Here is a 19,910-nt window from a genome sequence, read left to right as displayed (position 1 = left end):
AGTATACGAGAGATCTGTTCAAGAGTCTGATGATTGCGGGATAGAAGCAGTCCTCGAGTCTGGTGGTACGTGTTCTCAAGCTTTTGTATCTTCCGTCTGACAGGAAAGGGGGTGGAGGGGAATGTTTGGAATAGGAAGTACTGGGCAGAACTGCAACAAATGGTAGTAACAAGAAGAGGGCACGAGGAGCATGAAGGCTGCATGGACTGGTTCAGTGCTGCACATCCACTGTAACAAAATACCCTGGGCCAAAAGGGAAAGGGAGAAATCAAGCTTGGTGTCTAGCTGCAGGAGTACAATTTAACATTTTTGAACAGTCAGCAGGAAGTGAACAAAGAAGCTGAAGTAAAAATGTTATTAACGAAGCAGGAGAGCAATTACATTTAGACCTACCAACAAATTTTTCAGACAGAAAATATCACGACATTCAAACAAATAATCCTAGTACAGTGCTTCATCTATGTTATTTAACACTTTTGAAAAACTTGCAGTCTCCATCATTTCAGCAGTTTGATTTTCTACCATGAATTTATAAAATACAGCACATCTCAGTACAGCTTTAATATTTTTATCTGGGCACTACAAGGCTCGCTCTGACTTGGGAGCAACTCCCAAGAATATCAATTTGAACAACGAGACATTCCTGAAGCACTCTTGCCACCCTAAATCCCACCCACCACAAATTGTGCTCTAGACCCATCTCCCTACCTGCTCACCCTTAAATCGCTAGTACTCCCTACAGACTGGGTATTCTTCTCTCCTACCCTTCAAACTAGTGCTTACCCCTAACCTCACTTCAAACCTGAATGCTCCAATACTGTACACCCACAGCCACCCCCCAACCAAATATGAAAACCTGAGTGGTTAAGTCCAGCATTTTCATGCAGGTTCCACAGGAAACTAACCAGCTTTAACGAAAAAAAATGTACACTTTTAGTTTTACCATTTTACTGAAAGAAAGCACAATAAAAAAATACTCATAAATGAAATAAACTGATGGTATTGGGATTCCATGCAGAACCCTCTCTCAATATAATTTATTAACCAAAAATAAACCATACACAGAAAGGAGATGATTTACCAGACTTAATGGTTTTTACATAGTATTCAAAGAGAAAAGAAAGACATCTTTTTCAGTCTTTTTAATTCTATTCCATACATTATTCCCCCAGATAAACATATACCTCTCACACTCTGCCTCTAGACTACAGTTCAAAGTAAAATTGCACCACTTTGATGCACAAGAGCAGATGTTATATTTATAGCAACGAACAGACAACGGTGATTTGTTTCAGTCCTGGTAATGTGCCCATCTGCTTTCCTTCTAAAAGTTACAGCATACCAGAACAATTCACAGAACAACTGCATTTCTTACTCCCAGCAAATAATTTTGTTAGAGGTCTGCAGATAGACATTCTTGAATACATTCCATATTCAGACTTCCACCATTATTTTTACCAGCAGTCATCTAGAAGGTTTTGTTCCACAAAACCATAAAATGTTTGCTTAAATGTCAAGAACTGCATTTACCAAATGGCTTCAAAGCCTACCAGTACTCAGTGTACAAGCTACACTTCAAACTGACACCAACATGTAGACATGAGAGCACACATCTTGTGTACAGATTAATGGCAGCTTGCCCACAAGAACCAGATGGGAACAAAGCCAGGCTTTTACTCTGGCTTCAGCTGAAAGTTAGTGGTCTTTCATACTGGAAGGTTCAAGAATGAAAGAATGCACAGAACACTTAGTCAATAGAAACCTGACACTTCAATTTTTTTTAAAAACAAACCTGATATCTGTAAACAGTCAGAAAATTTTGATCTGTACAACAGTTGTAGCAACATACTTGGATACAAATATTTAGTATACTTAAATGTCAAATGAACAATGTGATCTGTATATTTCCACAATAGAGAATAAGCTATTCCCCTTCTGTAAAGAAATAGTCTAAAATAGATTACAAGAATCAACTCTTAATAAGAAAATGCAAATTAAAGGCAAACCTATTATTTTGAGATTACTTTTTTTAAAAAACAAAGGAAATTTAAGATTTGAAACAACTTAAAACAGCAATACCAGTACAAGCTGAACAGTAGGAAAGAAATTCTGCAGAAACTATAACAAAATGTATGACATAGTATTCCTCCATTCGATTCACCAGTGCAGCACATCCAGTCGACAGTTAAGTTGGATAGACATAAGCATGTAAAAGTGATTTGCATCCAAGCTGCTGATAGTTCATATAATGACATTTTCAGTGGAAGAACTGCAAATGTAACCATCAAATAACATCTGGTTTTCATTTAAAGAACCAGGATTCCAAGTTTCAAAAGAAGAGCAAAAAAAGGAAAATCCATGTTTCTGTTTTTAAAAAGGGCAGTATACATGTAGAATAAGCCAACTGCAAAAAAAATCCTGTGTAAAATGAAACCAGGGCAAGGTTCAAAATGTTCCCAGAGGTAAACAGAATTAAAGATTAATGGACTCCAGTTTGGTGGGCAGGCAAAAATATTTGCCTGAAAATCATTCCTGCTATTTTATGGAAAAAATTGCTAAGAAAATAACCTTAAAATAATCTAAAATTCAGAATATATATTGAACACCACAACAACAAATGAAATATATTCCAATCCAATTATCCACAAAAATTAAGTCAGTTGCTTCAATAGCCACAAAAGTAACATTTTCAATAGCAGAGCTAGAAATACATTTTAATGTTAGTGGTAAATCAATTTCTGCAAGAATCCAAATATAGCAAGTTTCATTTTGTTTGGCTAACTATCATGGACTCAACTCAATTGCAAGTTACAACATTCATGGTACATAATCCATGTAGTTGACCCGTAATAAGAAAAATCATGGATTTCGATTAGGGAACAAATAAGCCTTACTGATCAGTCCCCCACCCCCAAAAGAATCTGCGTGCAATATGCACAATTGAAGCACTTGCTTCTGAACACAAAGGTTGCAAAACAAACTCCCTTCAGCGACAGCCCAAGAAAATTAATGAATACAAGATGTTCTCATTTTTCCCTCCCTGCCCCCATCTCTCTTGTCCCTTCCCTAACCAATCTTGTGATGTCTTATCTTAACCAGAGAAAAGACAACTTTGCTCCAAAAAAAAATCTTGGATAAAATTCAAAGAGATAATGCAATAAACAGGAGCCAGTGTTAGATCAATCGCCCAAAAAGGAGACATGGGAATTGTTTATTTTAATAGAGCAATTCTAATGTTTCAAATCCCATTTGTACAGCTAATTTATACAATGGATTTAGCATTTTGCAACTGTGCTAATCACATTTCTATTTCATCTCAAACAGTAACATCAATAATTACTGAGGTCCAAGCTTCATTTCTGTGTTAGTAAAGTGCAAAATGATGAGGAACGATGAAAGGAGTGGGTCACAACAACCATCATGTTTCTCTCCATAAGTTCTGGCAAAATGAATAAATTGAGAGTTCCTGGTTTCAATAATAAAAACTATGCTACAGTTTCAAAATTAAGCAAGGATTGTGTTAGGCCTAAGATACCCCTTCCATCGCCAAGATGATTATGCCAATTCCCAACAAAGAAAATATACTTTCCAATACAGTGCAGTGTACACTGCCACTTGAATAAAAGTGCCCAACTGGCCAGGTCTCCATTCATCTGCTGCTGATATGCCCATCCATGTCAACCAGACCAACCACCTTTTACTTATTTTCTGCACACTTATCATTTAAACATGCTGCTTGAGGCAAGTCCCAATCACACGTCATCCTCTTGCTTGCTGGCCTATACTAGCTCCTGGTTAAATGATTCCTCAATTTTTAAAAGTTTAACCTTACTTTCAGGCCCTCTGTAACCTTGCTTCCCCCTATCTATATAGTTTCCTCCAGCCCAATAATCTCCTTCCATACTACCAATTCCTCCCTTATCAAAATATCTGCAATCCGAGTTCAACCTCTTAAATTTGATCAAATTTCTTTGTTATATGCAGTCCTTTAGGGTCAAGGCTGACTTGATTGGTTCTGAGGCAAATGACCAGGCTAATGTAGGATCTGCAAACTGCCACAGGTGGAATAAGAGGTACTTACTGGGTCATAAAAGAGGTGGTGCATGCCTTCTACTGCTTTCACTGGACTTCCATGTGTTCCCAAAGGGATGAGGTTCTCAGATTTAATAACTCCATCACTGACAGGAATAGTTCCCAAGTTCTGGCATCTCTTTGTTAAAACTTTCCTACATCTCTTTCCACCCACGAAGCTCCTTAGAATTTAACTATTTCACCAAGCTTTTGGTCGTCTGCCCTGGTGTCTCATATAGTTAGTCAACACACTATAGTTTGGTAAGAAAAAACACAAGGTGCTTTAGCTTTGTTACCGGTACTATATATGGTTGCAGTGGTAATGGTGGTGATAGTGGGGGTGAGGGAACTCAGTTCCATTTTTGGGAGAACATTGCTTGGCACATGCAAAAACCCTCACAGTTGTTTCCAGCTTTTGTTTTTTTTTTTACAAAGGAGTAGCAGAAAGCAGCACTTTCCTCCAGCGTCCCTCCAAAACACATTCAAGACCAATATCAAAATACAAAACAGATGTATGGATTTTGTTCCAAGCTCTCAGAAAGTAGAAACATGAAAACAAAATTTAAAAAAGCATGGAGTTTCTACCCAACCATGATCTTAAACAAAGTTCAGAAATGAGTCCAAATGGTCCAAAAGGAGCACAATAATTTTCCAAAGTGCATTCTGCGCAATTAGTTTCTCAAAATCTATCTTAAAAAACATTGAGCAGAAGTAGGCCCACCTGCAGAATCAGCACATTGCCAGGCTGAAGTAATCATCATAGTAAGTCTTGGGTCTTTCAGTAACTTTTGGGTACAAGGACACGCAATATGTTTTGAATGATTCTGTTCTAAAACTTACAAAAGAAACTGACTACCATAGAAATGATTATATATTTTTTAAAAAGCCATTTTCAGTCATTTAAAATAAAGTTACTCACAGGGTGAAATGTTGATGATTTGAAATGTTTAGTTTTGATGATAAATCCATTTGTCTAACTTTCCAAAGATAGAATTCTTACAAAATGATGCTGGATGATGATAGTTTTTAATTTGTGATGTACAAATGAGTATAATCAGAAACAAAATGAGAAATGGGAGACATATACAGTGGCATGCAAAAGTTTGGGCACCCCTGGTCAAAATTTCTGTTACTGTGAATAGTTAAATGAGTAGAAGATGAACTGATCTCCAAAAGTCATAAAGTTAAAGATGAAACATTCTTTTCAACATTTTAAGCAAGATTAGTGTATTATTTTTGTTTTGTACAATTTTAGAGTGAAAAAAGGAAAGGAGCACCATGCAAAAGTTTGGGCACCCCAAGAGATTTGAGCTCTCAGATAACTTTTACCAAGGTCTCAGACCTTCATTAGCTTGTTAGGGCTCTGGTTTGTTCACAGTCATTGTTAGGAAAGGCCAGGTGATGCAAGTTTCAAAGCTTTATAAATACCCTGACTCCTCAAACTTTGTCCCAACAAACAGCAGCCATGGGCTCCTCTAAGCAGCTGCCTAGCACTCTGAAAATTAAAATAAATGATGCCCACAAAGCAAGAGAAGGCTATAAGAAGATAGCAAAGCGTTTTCAGGTAGCTGTTTCCTCAGTTCATAATGTCATTAAGAAATGGCAGTTAACAGGAACAGTGGAGCTCAAGTTGAGGTCTGGAAGACCAAGAAAACTTTCCAAGAAAACTGCTCGTAGGATTGCTAGAAAGGCAAATCAAAACCCCTGTTTGACTGCAAAAGACCTTCAGGAAGATTTAGCAGACTCTGGCGTGGTGGTGGTGCACTGTTCTACTGTGCAGCGACACCTGCACAAATATGACCATCATGGAAGAGTCATCAGAAGAAAACCTTTCCTGTATCCTCACCACAAAATTCAGCGTCAGAAGTTTGCAAAGGAACATCTAAACAAGCCCGATGCATTTTGGAAACAAGTCCTGTGGACTGATGAAGTTAAAATAGAACTTTTCGGCCGCAATGAGCAAAGGTATGTTTGGAGAAAAAAGGGTACAGAACTTCATGAAAAGAACACCTCTCCAACTGTTAAGCACGGGGGTGGATCGATCATGCTTTGGGCTTGTGTTACAGCCAGTGGCACGGGGAACATTTCACTGGTAGAGGGAAGAATGAATTCAATTAAATACCAGCAAATTCTGGAAGCAAACATCACACTGTCTGTAAAAAAAGCTGAAGATGAAAAGAGAATAGCTTCTACAACAGGATAATGATCCTGAACATACCTCAAAATCCACAATGGACTACCTCAAGAGGCACAAGCTGAAGGTTTTGCCATGGCCCTCACAGTCCCCCGACCTAAACATGATAGACCTCAAAAGAGCAGTGCATGCAAGGCGGCCCAAGAATCTCACAGAACTAGAAGCCTTTTGCAAGGAAGAATGGGCGAAAATCCCCCAAACAAGAACTGAAAGACTCTTAGCTGGCTACAGAAAGCATTTACAAGCTGTGATACTTGCCAAAGGGGGTGTTACTAAGTACTGACCATGAAGGGTGCCCAAACTTTTGCTTCAGGCCCTCTTCCTTTTTTGTTATTTTGAAACTGTAAAAGATGGAAATAGAAAAGTAATCTTGCTTAAAATATTAAAGAAATGTGTCATCTTTAACTTTATGCCTTATGGAAATCAGGTCATCTTTTACTCGCTTAGCTATTCACAGTAACAGAAATTTTGACCAGGGGTGCCCAAACTTTTGCATGCCACTGTATATAAAAAAAATTAATACTGGAATAATGATTTCACCCCTACATTACAGCATAGAAATTCATCATGATTAGGGCTTCAAATACAAAAACCTACCTTTGAGGGTGGGGACAGGGCAGCAGAGGATGAAAAGGAAATGGAAATATGTTTCATTTATTTTAAAAAAATCACTTTCAGTAAAACTGTCATTAAATGACAACTATGCAAAAATTATATTTTGTTTACAAAACAGACGTGGCTTTCAAAGTCTTTATTGAATTTAGAAGAATATACTAGCAGGACTCATGCCACCTGTTTGGACACAAAGATAAAGGCTGATGTGAATTCTGCTTCTTTTGAAGGTGTTGGATTTCATCCTCCATGCCGGTGCTTTGCTCAAACATGCAAGTGAATTACTGTGAGCCTTCCTTGCAATCTGCTAGGAAGTAATCTCTGCACTGAAAGTGATTCTCCCAGTTGCACTCTCTCATTGCCTTTCTCTTACTGAGGATAATAGTTGCTTGATTGAACACTGGAGGTCATGCTCACAACATTTCTATTAGGCTATATAGACTCTGAAGGGAAATTGCCTGTTGTTCATACTAAACAATATTTATTTTGCCAGATTAAGTCCATGAACAGAACATTATCCCTGTGACTGAACCAATTTTAGCTGTAGAAAGTGAAGCAACCCGCATTCACCAGGTTTATGATGTGTTCCAAGTAAGAAATAAAACCACACATTTACAAAAATCTGAAGAAGGCTTTAGTGAAAATGGGCCCAAAAACTGCTCTGCTATACTCCCAACCATTCAACTTGCAAATGGCTTAGGGTACCTTTTGAGCCAATTCCTGTACAGTGTTTACAAAATGGCAGGCAGCAAGGCACTTGGACAAAACATTATTAAATATTAAGGAAAATATTTGCCTTGTGCAAGTTAACGACTATCCATCAAAGCAGCAACTTTTCTAAACCTCCAAAATATTACAGCTTTTTTGTTTGAATAAAAGATGCTGCAAAAATCAGTTGATGGAAATAGATGCTCATTCCAGCCCCTACACATTCACTGTAACAACTCTAACTTTCTGGCAAAGTTAGCATGCAAAGGCCAAAGCTGGCCATCTTTTGTTCATGTTGTTGGCAATGTCTACAGCTAGTATAAAACTTTCCTTCTCCAACTTGTGTCATCAGAAACCACAAGAGGAAAATCATCAATGTCAGCAAACCTCATTAAAAAGCATGATGATTTATCAAAATGTATTTTCTGAACCTTAAAGTAAATATCTGTATTTCTAACCATATTTTAATATTCATATCCCACCATAGAACTTAAATATGAATTACACTGTTTTGTAAGAAGAAAAGCTGCTGAGGAAATTTTTTTCAATAATGCAACATGAATTTGAATGAGCACTAGCTATTTTGCCTGAGCTGCATTTAGAGATTAAATATTAATTTAAACAACTAAAATTTTTTTGAACAGCCAAAATTTTATCAACTGATAAAAAAAACATAATCAACAATAGAAAAATGAAAGCGTCAAATCCTGATTATGTTGCAACTTAATAGAATAGCACACATGATAATTTGAAGTTCAGTTAAACGTAATGCATGCTCAGATTCAGGTTTCACTTGATCTGATCCCTGAACAAATACATTGGGTAAATCGTCATGCACCAACATGTCCCAGGAGTATCACTGACATTCAGCCATTCCAACACAAGTAATTTCCAGGATCATGTAGATCCATTTTAACTGGAAAGACAACTGGTTAACTGACAAATGGAGTACAGTGATGGACCTCAATCTTGCTGGGATTCTCCAGGGCAACACCAGCAAATTTTTTCTCTCCAATACAAACCTAACATAGGACCCAATTCACTTCATTGAACTGAAGATTATGAAACAGAAGGTAAGTTTTTTTTCAGAAAAATAATTGAAATAAAATAATTGCCTTTGAGTGAATTTTTAATTCACTTGAAATTTCATAAATCAATTATTAAAATTGATTTTGTATACAAATGTCAGACATTTATATACTTAAAAATCAAATCACAGGTTTTAATAACTGTTAAAACTATCTTTGCCTTCTGTCGAGGCCATTTAGACCTTTCCAGACGCAGGGCCTCAGCAGTCCTCCATCCAAGGCCCAATTTCTTTGAAGACATTATCACCCAGCTCCAGATTGCATATGTCCAGTAAGATCAGCCCTCTGTGTCCAACCCAGCTGGGTGCACAAGGTCATCAAGATTGAAAGAAGGTGGAAACTTGTGACTTCATTACAAGTGTGCATTCAACTTAAAAATATGCACTGTAAATTTGAGACACAAGATAGACTGCAGATGCTGGAAATCTGGAACAACACACAAAATGCTGGAGGAACTCAGCAGGTCAGGCTGCATCTATGGAGGGAAATGGACATCAACATTTTGGATTGTGACCCTTCTTCAGGACTGGAAAGAAAGAGGGGAGAAGCCAGTATAAAAGCGTGGGGCAAGGGGGTGGAGTGAGAGCTGGCGAGTGATAGGCAAATCCAGGTGAGAGGGGGAAGATAAGCAGTTGGAGGGGAAATGATGAAAGAAGCTGGGAGGTAATAGGTGGAAGAGAAAGGGCTGTGAAGATGGAATCTGATAGGAGAAGACTGTGGACCATGGAATAAAGGGAAGGAGGTGAGGAGGGGAACCAAGGGAGGAATGAGTGGGTGATGGGCAGATCGAGAGGATGGGGGAAGGGAAAGGGAAGGAGTGATTGAGCCAGTGGAATAAGAGAAAACAAAGGAGGAAGGAACAGAGGGGAGTGGTTATCAGAAGTTGGAGAAGTCTATGTTCATGTCTAGAAATGCCTGCATGTCTTGCCTGCACTATAAAATTAATAGTTTTCCCAGGCAGATGCTAAAAGTCAGAAGGCACAGGTTATATACCATATGAGACTGCTAATCTTCAATGCAAGATGCTCTTGGAAAAATGTGCAACATTATACCTCACAGTACCACCTTCTCTTTCAAGTTCTTTTAAATACCATCCTTCACCTTGAATCTTCATATAGCTACTACACTCAGAGTAAGTACATTCATTTGCGAACTATTTTCACCTTCTCACCACCAATGCAACGCTTGCCAATTTCACAGCATCTCTCTGAAACAATGCAGCATAACGTGTAGGGATGGAGACAGCAGAGATATTAGTACCAAGACCTGTCCCAAGAGAGGTAGCTGGACACATTATTCACCTTTATTGGAAACCATGAAAAAGAATAAAAACAGAAAATGCTGGAGATACTTAGCAGTATTTGTGGAAACGAAACAGAATTATTTCAGGTTGATGGCCTTTCATCACAATGGGTTCAGCATTTTCAGCTTTCATTTCAAATTTTCAATACTTGGAGGGTTTTTTTGCTTTTCAAAGAGAGAGAGATCTGGAAATGATGGGTGCTGTGAACAGCAGGAGGAGATAAATATAATTTAGGTCCCTATGGTGGGGCTAAGACAATACGGGGTTGTCTGCAAATGGAGTTCTGAAAGCATGGCTAAAGGGTTCTCAGGAACGCGGGTACAAAGACATTGAATGCATACGAGGTAGAGACAGGAAAACTAAACTCAATTCGATGAAAGGTCATTATCACTTATTTGACTAGGCACAAACAAACCCACTAGTAAATACAAAGTTCAGACCACAAAATTAGCTCAGTATTTTTTTACAGTTTTGTTTTGATTTATTGTAAGAGAATTAGACCCATTAAAACTCAAGAGGAAGGGTACTATTTATGTTACACAGTGAAGAAATGGATGCCTCCTCTTAGACAGTAGCAGTAGCACACAGAAATAAAGAAATAATCAGCTGCATGTCCTTTATCACCAGAGAATCAAATTATGCAGTAAAAAGCATGCAGGAAAACAGGGCAAGAAGACAGGAGATCCAATGGTTATTTTTCCAAAATAGTGAGCCTTTGGCTTAAATATGGGAGTTAAAGTAAGATATGATTTCATTATTTGTCACATGTACATCGAAACACAATGAAATACATCTTTTTGCATAGAGTGTTCTGGGGGGCAGCCTGCAAGTGTCGCCACACTTCTGGCGCCAACATAGCACGTCCACAACTTCCTAACCCGTACGTCTTTGGAATGTGGGAGGAAACCGGAGCACCCAGAGGAAACCCACGCAGATACGGGGAGAATGCACAAACTCCTTACAGACAGTGGCCGGAATTGAACCTGGGTCACTGGCGCTGTAATAGTATTATGCTAACCGCTACACTACCGGGCCTGCCCTTCATGTTGTCCGACAAAGCAACACAAGAGGTCATGTCATAAAAGAACCAGAGTTACTGCACATAGTTCAGTCTCCTTTTATAGTCACACATTCAGTAGTTTTTCTTTAATCCATTACATATGACCACGTCCACATTTATGACCAACACCATGAACTAATTTACACTAATTACAGTATTCCAGTGATGGCCAAGTGTAATTACAGCATGCGACAAAACTACATGCACAATGTCTATTATAACTGTAGATAAAGGGAGTAATGATTCAAATATAACAGTGACTTAAAATAACACAGGGACTAGTCTGGAGAATTTCTCGGTTGCAATATGAAACAATTTTCCACTGCTTTACCATGATTTCTAATTTTGAGGCAGAAGGATGGGATTGGTGGGAGTAGGGGGAAGGGAAAGACTCAATACCAAGGATGAAAGCAACAAAAATTACAAGAAGATTTTAAAACATTTGAAGAATAAATAATTGGCAAGTGAGATTCAATATACATAAATACGAGTTAGTACATTTTTGTAGGAAGAGAAGTCAGAAGATCCCCTATTACTGCATGCCCAGGTGGAGTGGAGGATCAAAAGAAATCTTAGAGCACGAAAGATACCAGTCACTTTAAGTTACGCTAGATTAGCAAGACCACAAGAAAAACAAATCAGACATTAGAGATCACAACAGTTCTGATCGCCATATTAGTTAAAAAAAAACGTAATGCAGCGAAGAGCATACAGAGAAGATGTACCTGCAGATCTGAAGAGGCAAATTCTAGTAGGACATATAGAGTAAATGGCAGGGACCTCAGGAGTGTTGATATATACAGACACCTTGGCGTGCAAGTCCTTAGCTCCCTGAAAGCGGCAACACAGGTGGAAATGTAGTGAAAAGGGCACTTGGTGTGCTTGCCTTCATAGGCCAAGGCATTGAGTATAACAATTGCAGTTGTACAAAATGTTGATTAGATTGCACTTAGAGTGTTATGTACAGTTCTGGTCACCACACTGCAGAAAGGACATAGTAGCGAGAGAGTACAAAAGAGATTCACCAGGGTATTGCCTGGAGTTACAAGGAGAGATCGATGGGCTGGGTTTATTCTCACTGGAACATTGGAGGTTGGTGGATGACCCTATAGAGGTTTACAAAATGAGGGCATAGACAATATTTTTTCAGGGCAGGGGGTGGGGTCTATAATTAGAGGGCACAGCTTTAAGCTGAAACTGGAAAAATTCGAGAGAGATCTGAGGGGCAAGTTTTTCCACACAGAGGGTCGTGAATATTTGGAATGAGCTGACGTAGGAGACAGTGGAGGCAGATATTATTACAAGTTTTAAAAAGGTATTTGGACAGGTACTTGGATAGGAAAGAAATAGAGGGATGCAGGCCTAATGCAGGCAAATGGGATTAGTGTAGATAGGCATTATGGTCAGCTTGGGTGAACTGAGCCACAAGGGCCCTTTTCTCTGCTGTACCTTTCTATGAATAAGCACAGCTGGATAAGCACAAGGAAAAAAAGGACAAGAACTACAAATGTTTAGATAAGGAAAGACTGGACAACGTCAAGTGGAGCATAAATGCCAACATGGAAGGGTTGGGATAAATGGCTGGTTTCTGTACCATATATCCTGTGTTTTTTCCTCTACCAACACAGTCTGTTTTTTTTCCCGCCAAACAGCTGTATGTGAATACATGCCCTGTGATGGCAGAAAATCTGCTATTTAGCAAGATGTGGATTATAGTCATGTACAATTATCATCATGTATCTTGAAAACCTCAGCATAATTTTGCATATGGTACAGGATCTTAATTGCACAAGGTCCCTCTGCACAATCTGAGATCAATCATAAACTAGTTCAAGGACAATTATTTCACTGTAGTTAGGCAAATGGTTAGAAGCCCCGACCTCCATCAAAGCATCAGTACAAGCTTGGAGGGCCAAATCACAAAAACATAACTAAAGGAATGAAGCAGAAGGTTTGGAGAATTTCTTAAACTATGGTTTTTAAACAAAAGGGGATTTAGAAACAAAGAAAGAAAAAACCTTAATAAATTTTAGCAGGCATGTGAATTAAGTATTTGTAAAGTATTTAAAAGGATACAGAAATGGATAGAAGGCTTTTAGAGAGCTGGCCCATGTGCAATCAAATTGAGTGATTCTATGCCATTCTTCAAATTGGAGAAGTTTAATTAATAAAAGAGTACCAGCATGAACTCAAAAGACAAAATCTTGTTTGATTAACTGAATTGATTATATTTTGATAACGAGGTAACAGAGGAGGGTAATGAAAGGAATGCAGTAAATGTTGTGGCCAGAAAAGTAACATGCTAAGTTTAGAGAAGTATGAAGTGATTCAATGTGAGACAAAATCTCTGGAAATCAAGGTCAACTTGCTTCTGCATCAGTTCTGTGGGGTTTGAGGCAGCTGACAAGCACAAAGTGGGATCTGCAAGCTCCGCTGCAGGTAGAGTAGGCAGTGTGTGATGCATATAGTTTGGCAGGAGATAATCCCCTTCTGCCTTTCACAGTGGGCTTCATGCATATCTGACACTTAGATGAGATTCCAAATGTTCCTTCTCCATTTTGATCAATCTTGGACCAGGGCTGCTCAGGAGTCAGTGGGGATATGATACTTTTATCAAGGAAGCTTCAGCATTTTCCTGTCTACACAGGACCCTCTTGCTGACAGAGCTTGGAAAACAGTGTCATTTCAGATATCTGGTATCAGCATAAGAATAACTTAGCCTCATCACTGGAGATGACAGAGGATAATTAGAGCTTGAGTGCTAAGATGTTGGCCTGGGAGAAGCACTAACAAGGTTCACTTACCCTGCCAGTGTATTGAAAGGATTTGCAGAAGGAGCTTTAGTGCTTTGATGTGCCTTCTGCACATAGCCCATGTCTCAAAAGCATACAAAAGGACAAGTAACATTCCTGCCCAATAGACTATGGCCTTTGTGCCAGATCGGACGTCTTGACCTACAAACATTTTCTTCCCCAGACAGCCAAAGGCAACTCAGGCATATTTAAAGGTGATAGTAAATTTCATCTTCAACCTCTGTCTTCACTGACAAATACCTCCTGAGCCATAGGAAGCAGTTTCCACTCTCCAGGAAAGACAGTAATGACCAAGTGGTGTTCAGGAACAGAGGGACCTAGCTGTTGGCATGCATCAATCTTTTTATATGACAGGACATGTTGAGAAAGCAGTTAAGATGTTTTGGATTCTAGGCTTCAGAAACAGAAAGACAGAGTGTAAAAGCAGGGAGGTTACATATACTATTCTGATTACCACACTTCAGGAGGCTGTGAAGTTTCTAGAGGATGCAGAAATAACATAAGAAGTAGTAGAATGGTTCCAGGGTAGAGGGATTTTTGCAACAATGATGAACTGGAGAAACTGGGGTGATTCTCATTGGAGCAAAGGATGTTCACTAGATATTTGAGGGAGGTATACAAGATCATAAGGGGTTTGGGTAGGTTAAGTAGAAAGTTGTTCCCATTAGCAATTAGTTGAAGAACCAAGAGACACAAGCTTCAAGTGATGAGCAAAAAATATACGGCAGAGGTGTGAAGAAAACCTTCCATGCGTAGTACAATTACGATCCTGAAACATTCCACCTATAAGGATGGTAGAAACAGATTCATTCAGAGTTTTCAGAAGTGAACTGGATAAGTGCTTCAGAAAAATGTAGAGGTCTGACACTGAATGGTGAATGCAATGGATCAAATGGGTTCCTCCTGTGCTGTAATGATTCTTTGAATATACAGTTCTTTAACTGCTAGAAAGTGTGAAAGCATTAAGCAAGAGAAGGATTCAACTTGTCAAAGTTGTATTCCTTAATTCAACAGCTGCCTGACATTCATTCTTTGTGACCAAGTTGCCACTGTTGGCATTGAGGAGAGAGAGAAAAAGGTGAGGAAAATAAAGAAATGAATGACAATAAACAATTGTATTTTACCAAAGTTTAAGATGATAATATAACTTCATAAACTGATAATACGGGTAATCTATCTGATCAATTGAGTATACAACAGTTATTTAAAAAGATTAATTAGTTACGCTTCCTATCTTTTCTCCTTCACCCAGCATATTTTGCTTCCCTTCTAATACTTCTCCAATTCCCCTTCGGAAAGCAAATACTGTAAACTATTTCCACTGTTCTTTTTGGCAATTCATTATAACCCAATGTGTGAACAGAACATTCATGACACCTTTAGTTTTTTTCTCCAATTACCTTGAATTTAAGATAGTAATTACACAACAACAATTAAATATATTTGCTGAGCAAATTCCATGTGCTTTAGTAGAACAAATGCAAGCTGACACAGTTAAATATTTGGATAACATTTTCAGCCTACAGAATTCCGTGTCCTTGTAACTTATTTTTTTCCTCTGACCTATTCAACTTCAAACTAAACTTTATGATTCTGTCCATTTCCATCACAAGGATCAACTGTTGTATCCAAAACACAGCATACTTCCACCTCTGGAGACAAGATGCTGGAACCTAGAGCAAAAACAAACTGCTGGAGGAACACAGCGGGTCAGGCAAAGGGACAGTCGACATTCCGGGTCAAGACCCTGCATCAGGACTGAGTGTATATAGGGTAGATAGTCAGTACAAAGGAGTGAGAGGGAGGGGTGAGGCAGGGGCTGGCAGGCAACAGATGTGGAGGGAGATGGGCAGATGGACCCAGGTGGGGGAGGGGTGCAGTTGGGAGACATTGGCTCATGGGTGATAGGTAGAGACAGAAAAGGAGAAAGAAGGGAGTGGATGGATGGAGGGAGGGGAGGATGGAGGAAGAGATGGAGGCTAGCAGGGGATAAATGGAAACAAAAGGCTGCAGATACTGGAATCTGTTAAGTAAGCAACGTGATAAGTGGAGCCAGATAGGGTAGGGATGATAGGCAGATGGAACCAGTTGGGGGGGGGGGGGGGGGGGGGGAGATGGGAATGGAAACTGGGTGATGGAAGGAGAAAGGAAGGAGCACATCTGCCTCCTCATCCTGCAAGCCCCTGCCTCACCCCTCCCTCTCACCTCAGCACTAGCTATCTTCTTGTGACATTCTCAGTCTTGATGCAGGGTCTAGACTCAAAACATCGACTATTCTTTGCCTTCACAGATGCCGTCTGACCCACCAAGTTCCTCCAGCAGTTTGCGTTTTGCTCCATACTTCCACTTCAACCTGGCCCATCCACAACCAAGTCTTTGCCATCTCCTGGCTCAATAATTTCAGTATTTTCATGTCCAGCCTCACAAATTATTAAAACTCACAGTAATCCTTCCCAATTATCTTCTTCAGCTGTGTCATTTCTTAGTATACTGTGAAACTCCGCACGTATTATAAATGTAATAAATAACGTTGCAGATGTTAATGGGAACGTTAAACTCCCCTATTCTAAACATAAAGGTCCTCAGAAATACATCAATTTGAAATAAAAATGCAATTTATTTAACCTAATAATAACCAGCGAAGCATGCATTATGTAGAAACGTTTAATGGACGAGCAGAGAACCAAGCTGGGATAATGAAGGTGTGTGATACGATTGCGCCAGACACACGAAAAGCATTGCAGGACTGACTCACCAGAGAAAGTAGTCCGAGACCACATTGTTGAAGTTATACAATTAAACGAGTTAATCCTATTCCGCCCAAGGAAAGCCATTTTATTTATATAAAATAATTATAAACCAGGTTTTCGTAATTAATTACTAAAATTCGGCAAACAAATAAGTGCTGAAACACTCAAAGCTCTCTTGAAACATAAACAATTCTAGTGAAAGGTCATTGGTCTGAAAGGTTAACTCTTTCCCTCTCCACAGATGCTGCTTGACCTGCTCACTATCGCCAGTATTCGTTTTTAATTTGATTTCCAACAACTGCAGGTTGTTTCTTTTTAAACTTCCCTCACGTTGTCAGCTCACTTGGTACTCCATCCATAGAGCAAATATTTACATTCAACTGAAAAAAATCCCAATGCAGTTGTTACAATTTTCGTTACTTTAAAAAAAAGACTTAATATGATGCCTAAATGGCCGACAAAAAGATCTTTTGTGAGGTGTGTTTTGCTTAAAAGTCATCTGCTTTCTTACAAGGTTAAATAGTTCCAGCATGAACAATATTTCTTTTTCCTCTTTTAGTCAGACACCAACTAGTTTGACATAAACCAGCCCTTCGGGATCTACACTTACTTATAAGGACCGGTTTTTCGAAGGGTGAAGGAACTATGTCCATATTAACCCAGACTGTCAATGAAGACGTTTAACCTTCTTGGACAGCCGGGTTTTGACGCAAATGTATTAACACAATAGGGGGAGGAGGGGGAAAAGAGAAGTGGTTTGGTTCCCACTTCCCAGGCCGGTGGTAAACATTGCTGATCGCTGATGACACAGCCTGCCGGTGATTCACTACAGGCTCAGCCTTTGGGTGGAGCCCTTAAAGTCCACCCGTCCTGGAGCCACCCGAGGCCCGAGGCCCTGCCAGACTCCCACCGTTCCACTTACACCACAGTCCTTGAGATGATCCACGACACCATCGTGTCCCCGGACCGCGTCGCCAGCGGCTCCCGGCGAGGCTCAGGCGCTACTAAAGTGGCGGAAGTTGTGCTGTGCTGCCGGGCACCGTTGCCCTCCCCTCTTCCACCCGCTTTATCCCCGAGACACCCTTCTCTGCCAAGACCACTCTGATCCCAAGCCGATCCTGCAACGTCTTCGCTCTGCCGCAGACCTTGCCCTGCTCTCATTGGCTAACTTGAATACTGCCCGTCTTACGTTTCGTGACTCGTATTGTAATTGGTCATAAGGTCTGTCAATCAGAAAATTAACCAGTCCAAATGTTTGGTCTGCTGGGTGAGACCAGGTTCTCTCGAACCCGATCTCCGATGTCAATGTAAAGACTCTGCTAGGAATATAATATAGTCGGGAACTACAATTAATGCGGTGCGGAATTTTTGAAGAACGAAACAGCCTTAAAAATTTTAACCCATCCTCCAAATAACAGGTTGATTTCACCCCAGAACGCTGGCATTAGCAGTGATAATTATAAACGTTTTAAACGTTAAAACGAAACAAAATATTTGTAGCAACACAAGCACGTTTTAAACAATGCACTAAATTTTCATCATTTGCAATCACAAAAATAATTGAGACATTTTCTGATCTGTAGAACTTGTGTTTTTTTTAAACCAGTGGCATTTTCTTTTAACGTGTCTGGTTTTTTTTTTGGGGGGGGGAGTTGCTTAGACTGACTGTGAGCCTTGAAGTAGGGTACAGCGTTTGTGGATGCTTTGAGAACATTTGTGATGTGAAAAGGTAAGAAAGGTAATGCCCATGGTCCTTTGGGTGGACCTTCATGGAATTGCTCTGAGAACTGATGTGGACTCAATGGGCGGAATGGCTTGCTTCCATGTAGCGAGAAAGATGAAAAAAAATTCTTAACACAGGCTCGCATGGCTTAGCTCAAAGCACACCACTGCCATTGGTTTGTGCCCCTGCACTGACAATTCACTCCAATTTGGATTGTACCCTTGATGCACAGTTTCAAAAATACAATACTTTGAAAGGACAAACTCCAAGGCGGAGTACAAAGTTAATGGCAGGATCCTGGGTTGTGTGGAGGAGCAGAAAGATCTGAGGGTCCATATCCACAGATCCCTGAAAGTTGCCTCACAGGTGGATAGGGTAGTTAAGAAAGCTTATGGGATGTTAGCATTCATAAGTCGTGGGATCGAGTTTAAGAGCCGCGAGGTAATGATGCAGCTCTCCAAAACTCTGGTTAGACCACACTTGGAGTACTGTGTCCAGTTCTGGTCACCTCATTACAGGAAGAATGTGGAAGAGTTGGAAAGGGTGCAGAGGAGATTTACCAGGATGCTGCCTGGTTTAGAGAATATGCAGTATGAGGAGAGACTAAGGGAGCTAGGGCTTTACTCTTTGGAGAAAAGGAGGATGAGAGGAGACATGATTGAAGTGTATAAAAAATATTAAGAAGAATAGATAGAATGGACAGCCAGCAACCCTTTCCCAGGGCACCAATGCTCAATACGAGAGGGCATGGCTTTAAAGTAATGGGTGGGAAGTTCAAGGGAGATATCAGAGGGAGGTTTTTTACCTGGGAGTGGTTGGGGCATGGAATGCACTGCCTGGGGTGGTGGTGGAGGCAGGCATATTGGTCAAATTCAAGAGATTGCTAGGTAAGCATATAGAGGAATTTAAAATAGAGGGATATGTGGGAGGAAGGGTTAGATAGTCTTAGGCGAGGTTTAAAGGTCGGCACAACATTGTGGGCAGAAGGGCCTGTATTGTGCTGTACTGTTGTATGATTCTATGAAAAAGACCCGACATCAGCAGCAGAGATGTTGGAACCTATTACTTAGGAAGCAGTAACAGGGTACTTGGAAAATAATAGAGTTGGTCATAGTCAACATGGATTTCTGAAATAGAGAATTTGAACATTTTATAATTTGGGCTGTCTCATGATTTAAAGTCTATGATTAATTACGTGATTATAAATTTAATTGCTGTTTTAGTCATGTTGTTAAATAAAAATGGAACAAATATTTTTGAAAATGCTTACCAATGAGAGAGGGGGGAAAGGCAAGGATAGTAAGAAAGGAAAGGCAGAGGAGGGAGAAAGGAAGGAAGGGAAGGTGATGGAGTAAGTAGGGGTGGTACAAGGGGACTGGAGGGTAGAGAGTGGGGGAGGGGGAAAAATACTAGCAATCTAAAATATATTTAAATAATCTGCAAGCTATAAATACATTCTATTCTTAACTTCAAATGATTGTGATAAAAAATAGAATTTAATAACAAAGAGTAGTTAGTCTTCAACGTGAAGACTCATGCTTATGTATTAAATAACATGAAATTGTGCAGCAAATTCTCCAGTTGAGCT

At 39.7% G+C, this 19,910-nt stretch overlaps 1 protein-coding gene across 1 annotated transcript in view; it reads right to left on the bottom strand.

Moving 5' to 3' along the window:
• reep3b (receptor accessory protein 3b) overlaps positions 1-17,746 on the bottom strand; it is a 46,439-nt gene extending 28,693 nt beyond the window's left edge. Inside the window, exon 1 of the mRNA XM_052027853.1 lies at positions 17,522-17,746. Coding sequence (XP_051883813.1) covers positions 17,522-17,553 — 32 coding nt within the window. The 5' untranslated portion in view covers positions 17,554-17,746. The remainder of the gene's footprint in view (positions 1-17,521) is intronic.
• Positions 17,747-19,910: the final 2,164 nt, after the last annotated feature.

The sequence above is a fragment of the Pristis pectinata genome, chromosome 12 (assembly GCF_009764475.1).
Source record: "Pristis pectinata isolate sPriPec2 chromosome 12, sPriPec2.1.pri, whole genome shotgun sequence".
Lineage (NCBI taxonomy): Eukaryota > Metazoa > Chordata > Chondrichthyes > Rhinopristiformes > Pristidae > Pristis > Pristis pectinata.
Note: the sequence above shows the minus strand (reverse complement) of the source record. Positions and strands in the feature narration are given on the sequence as shown.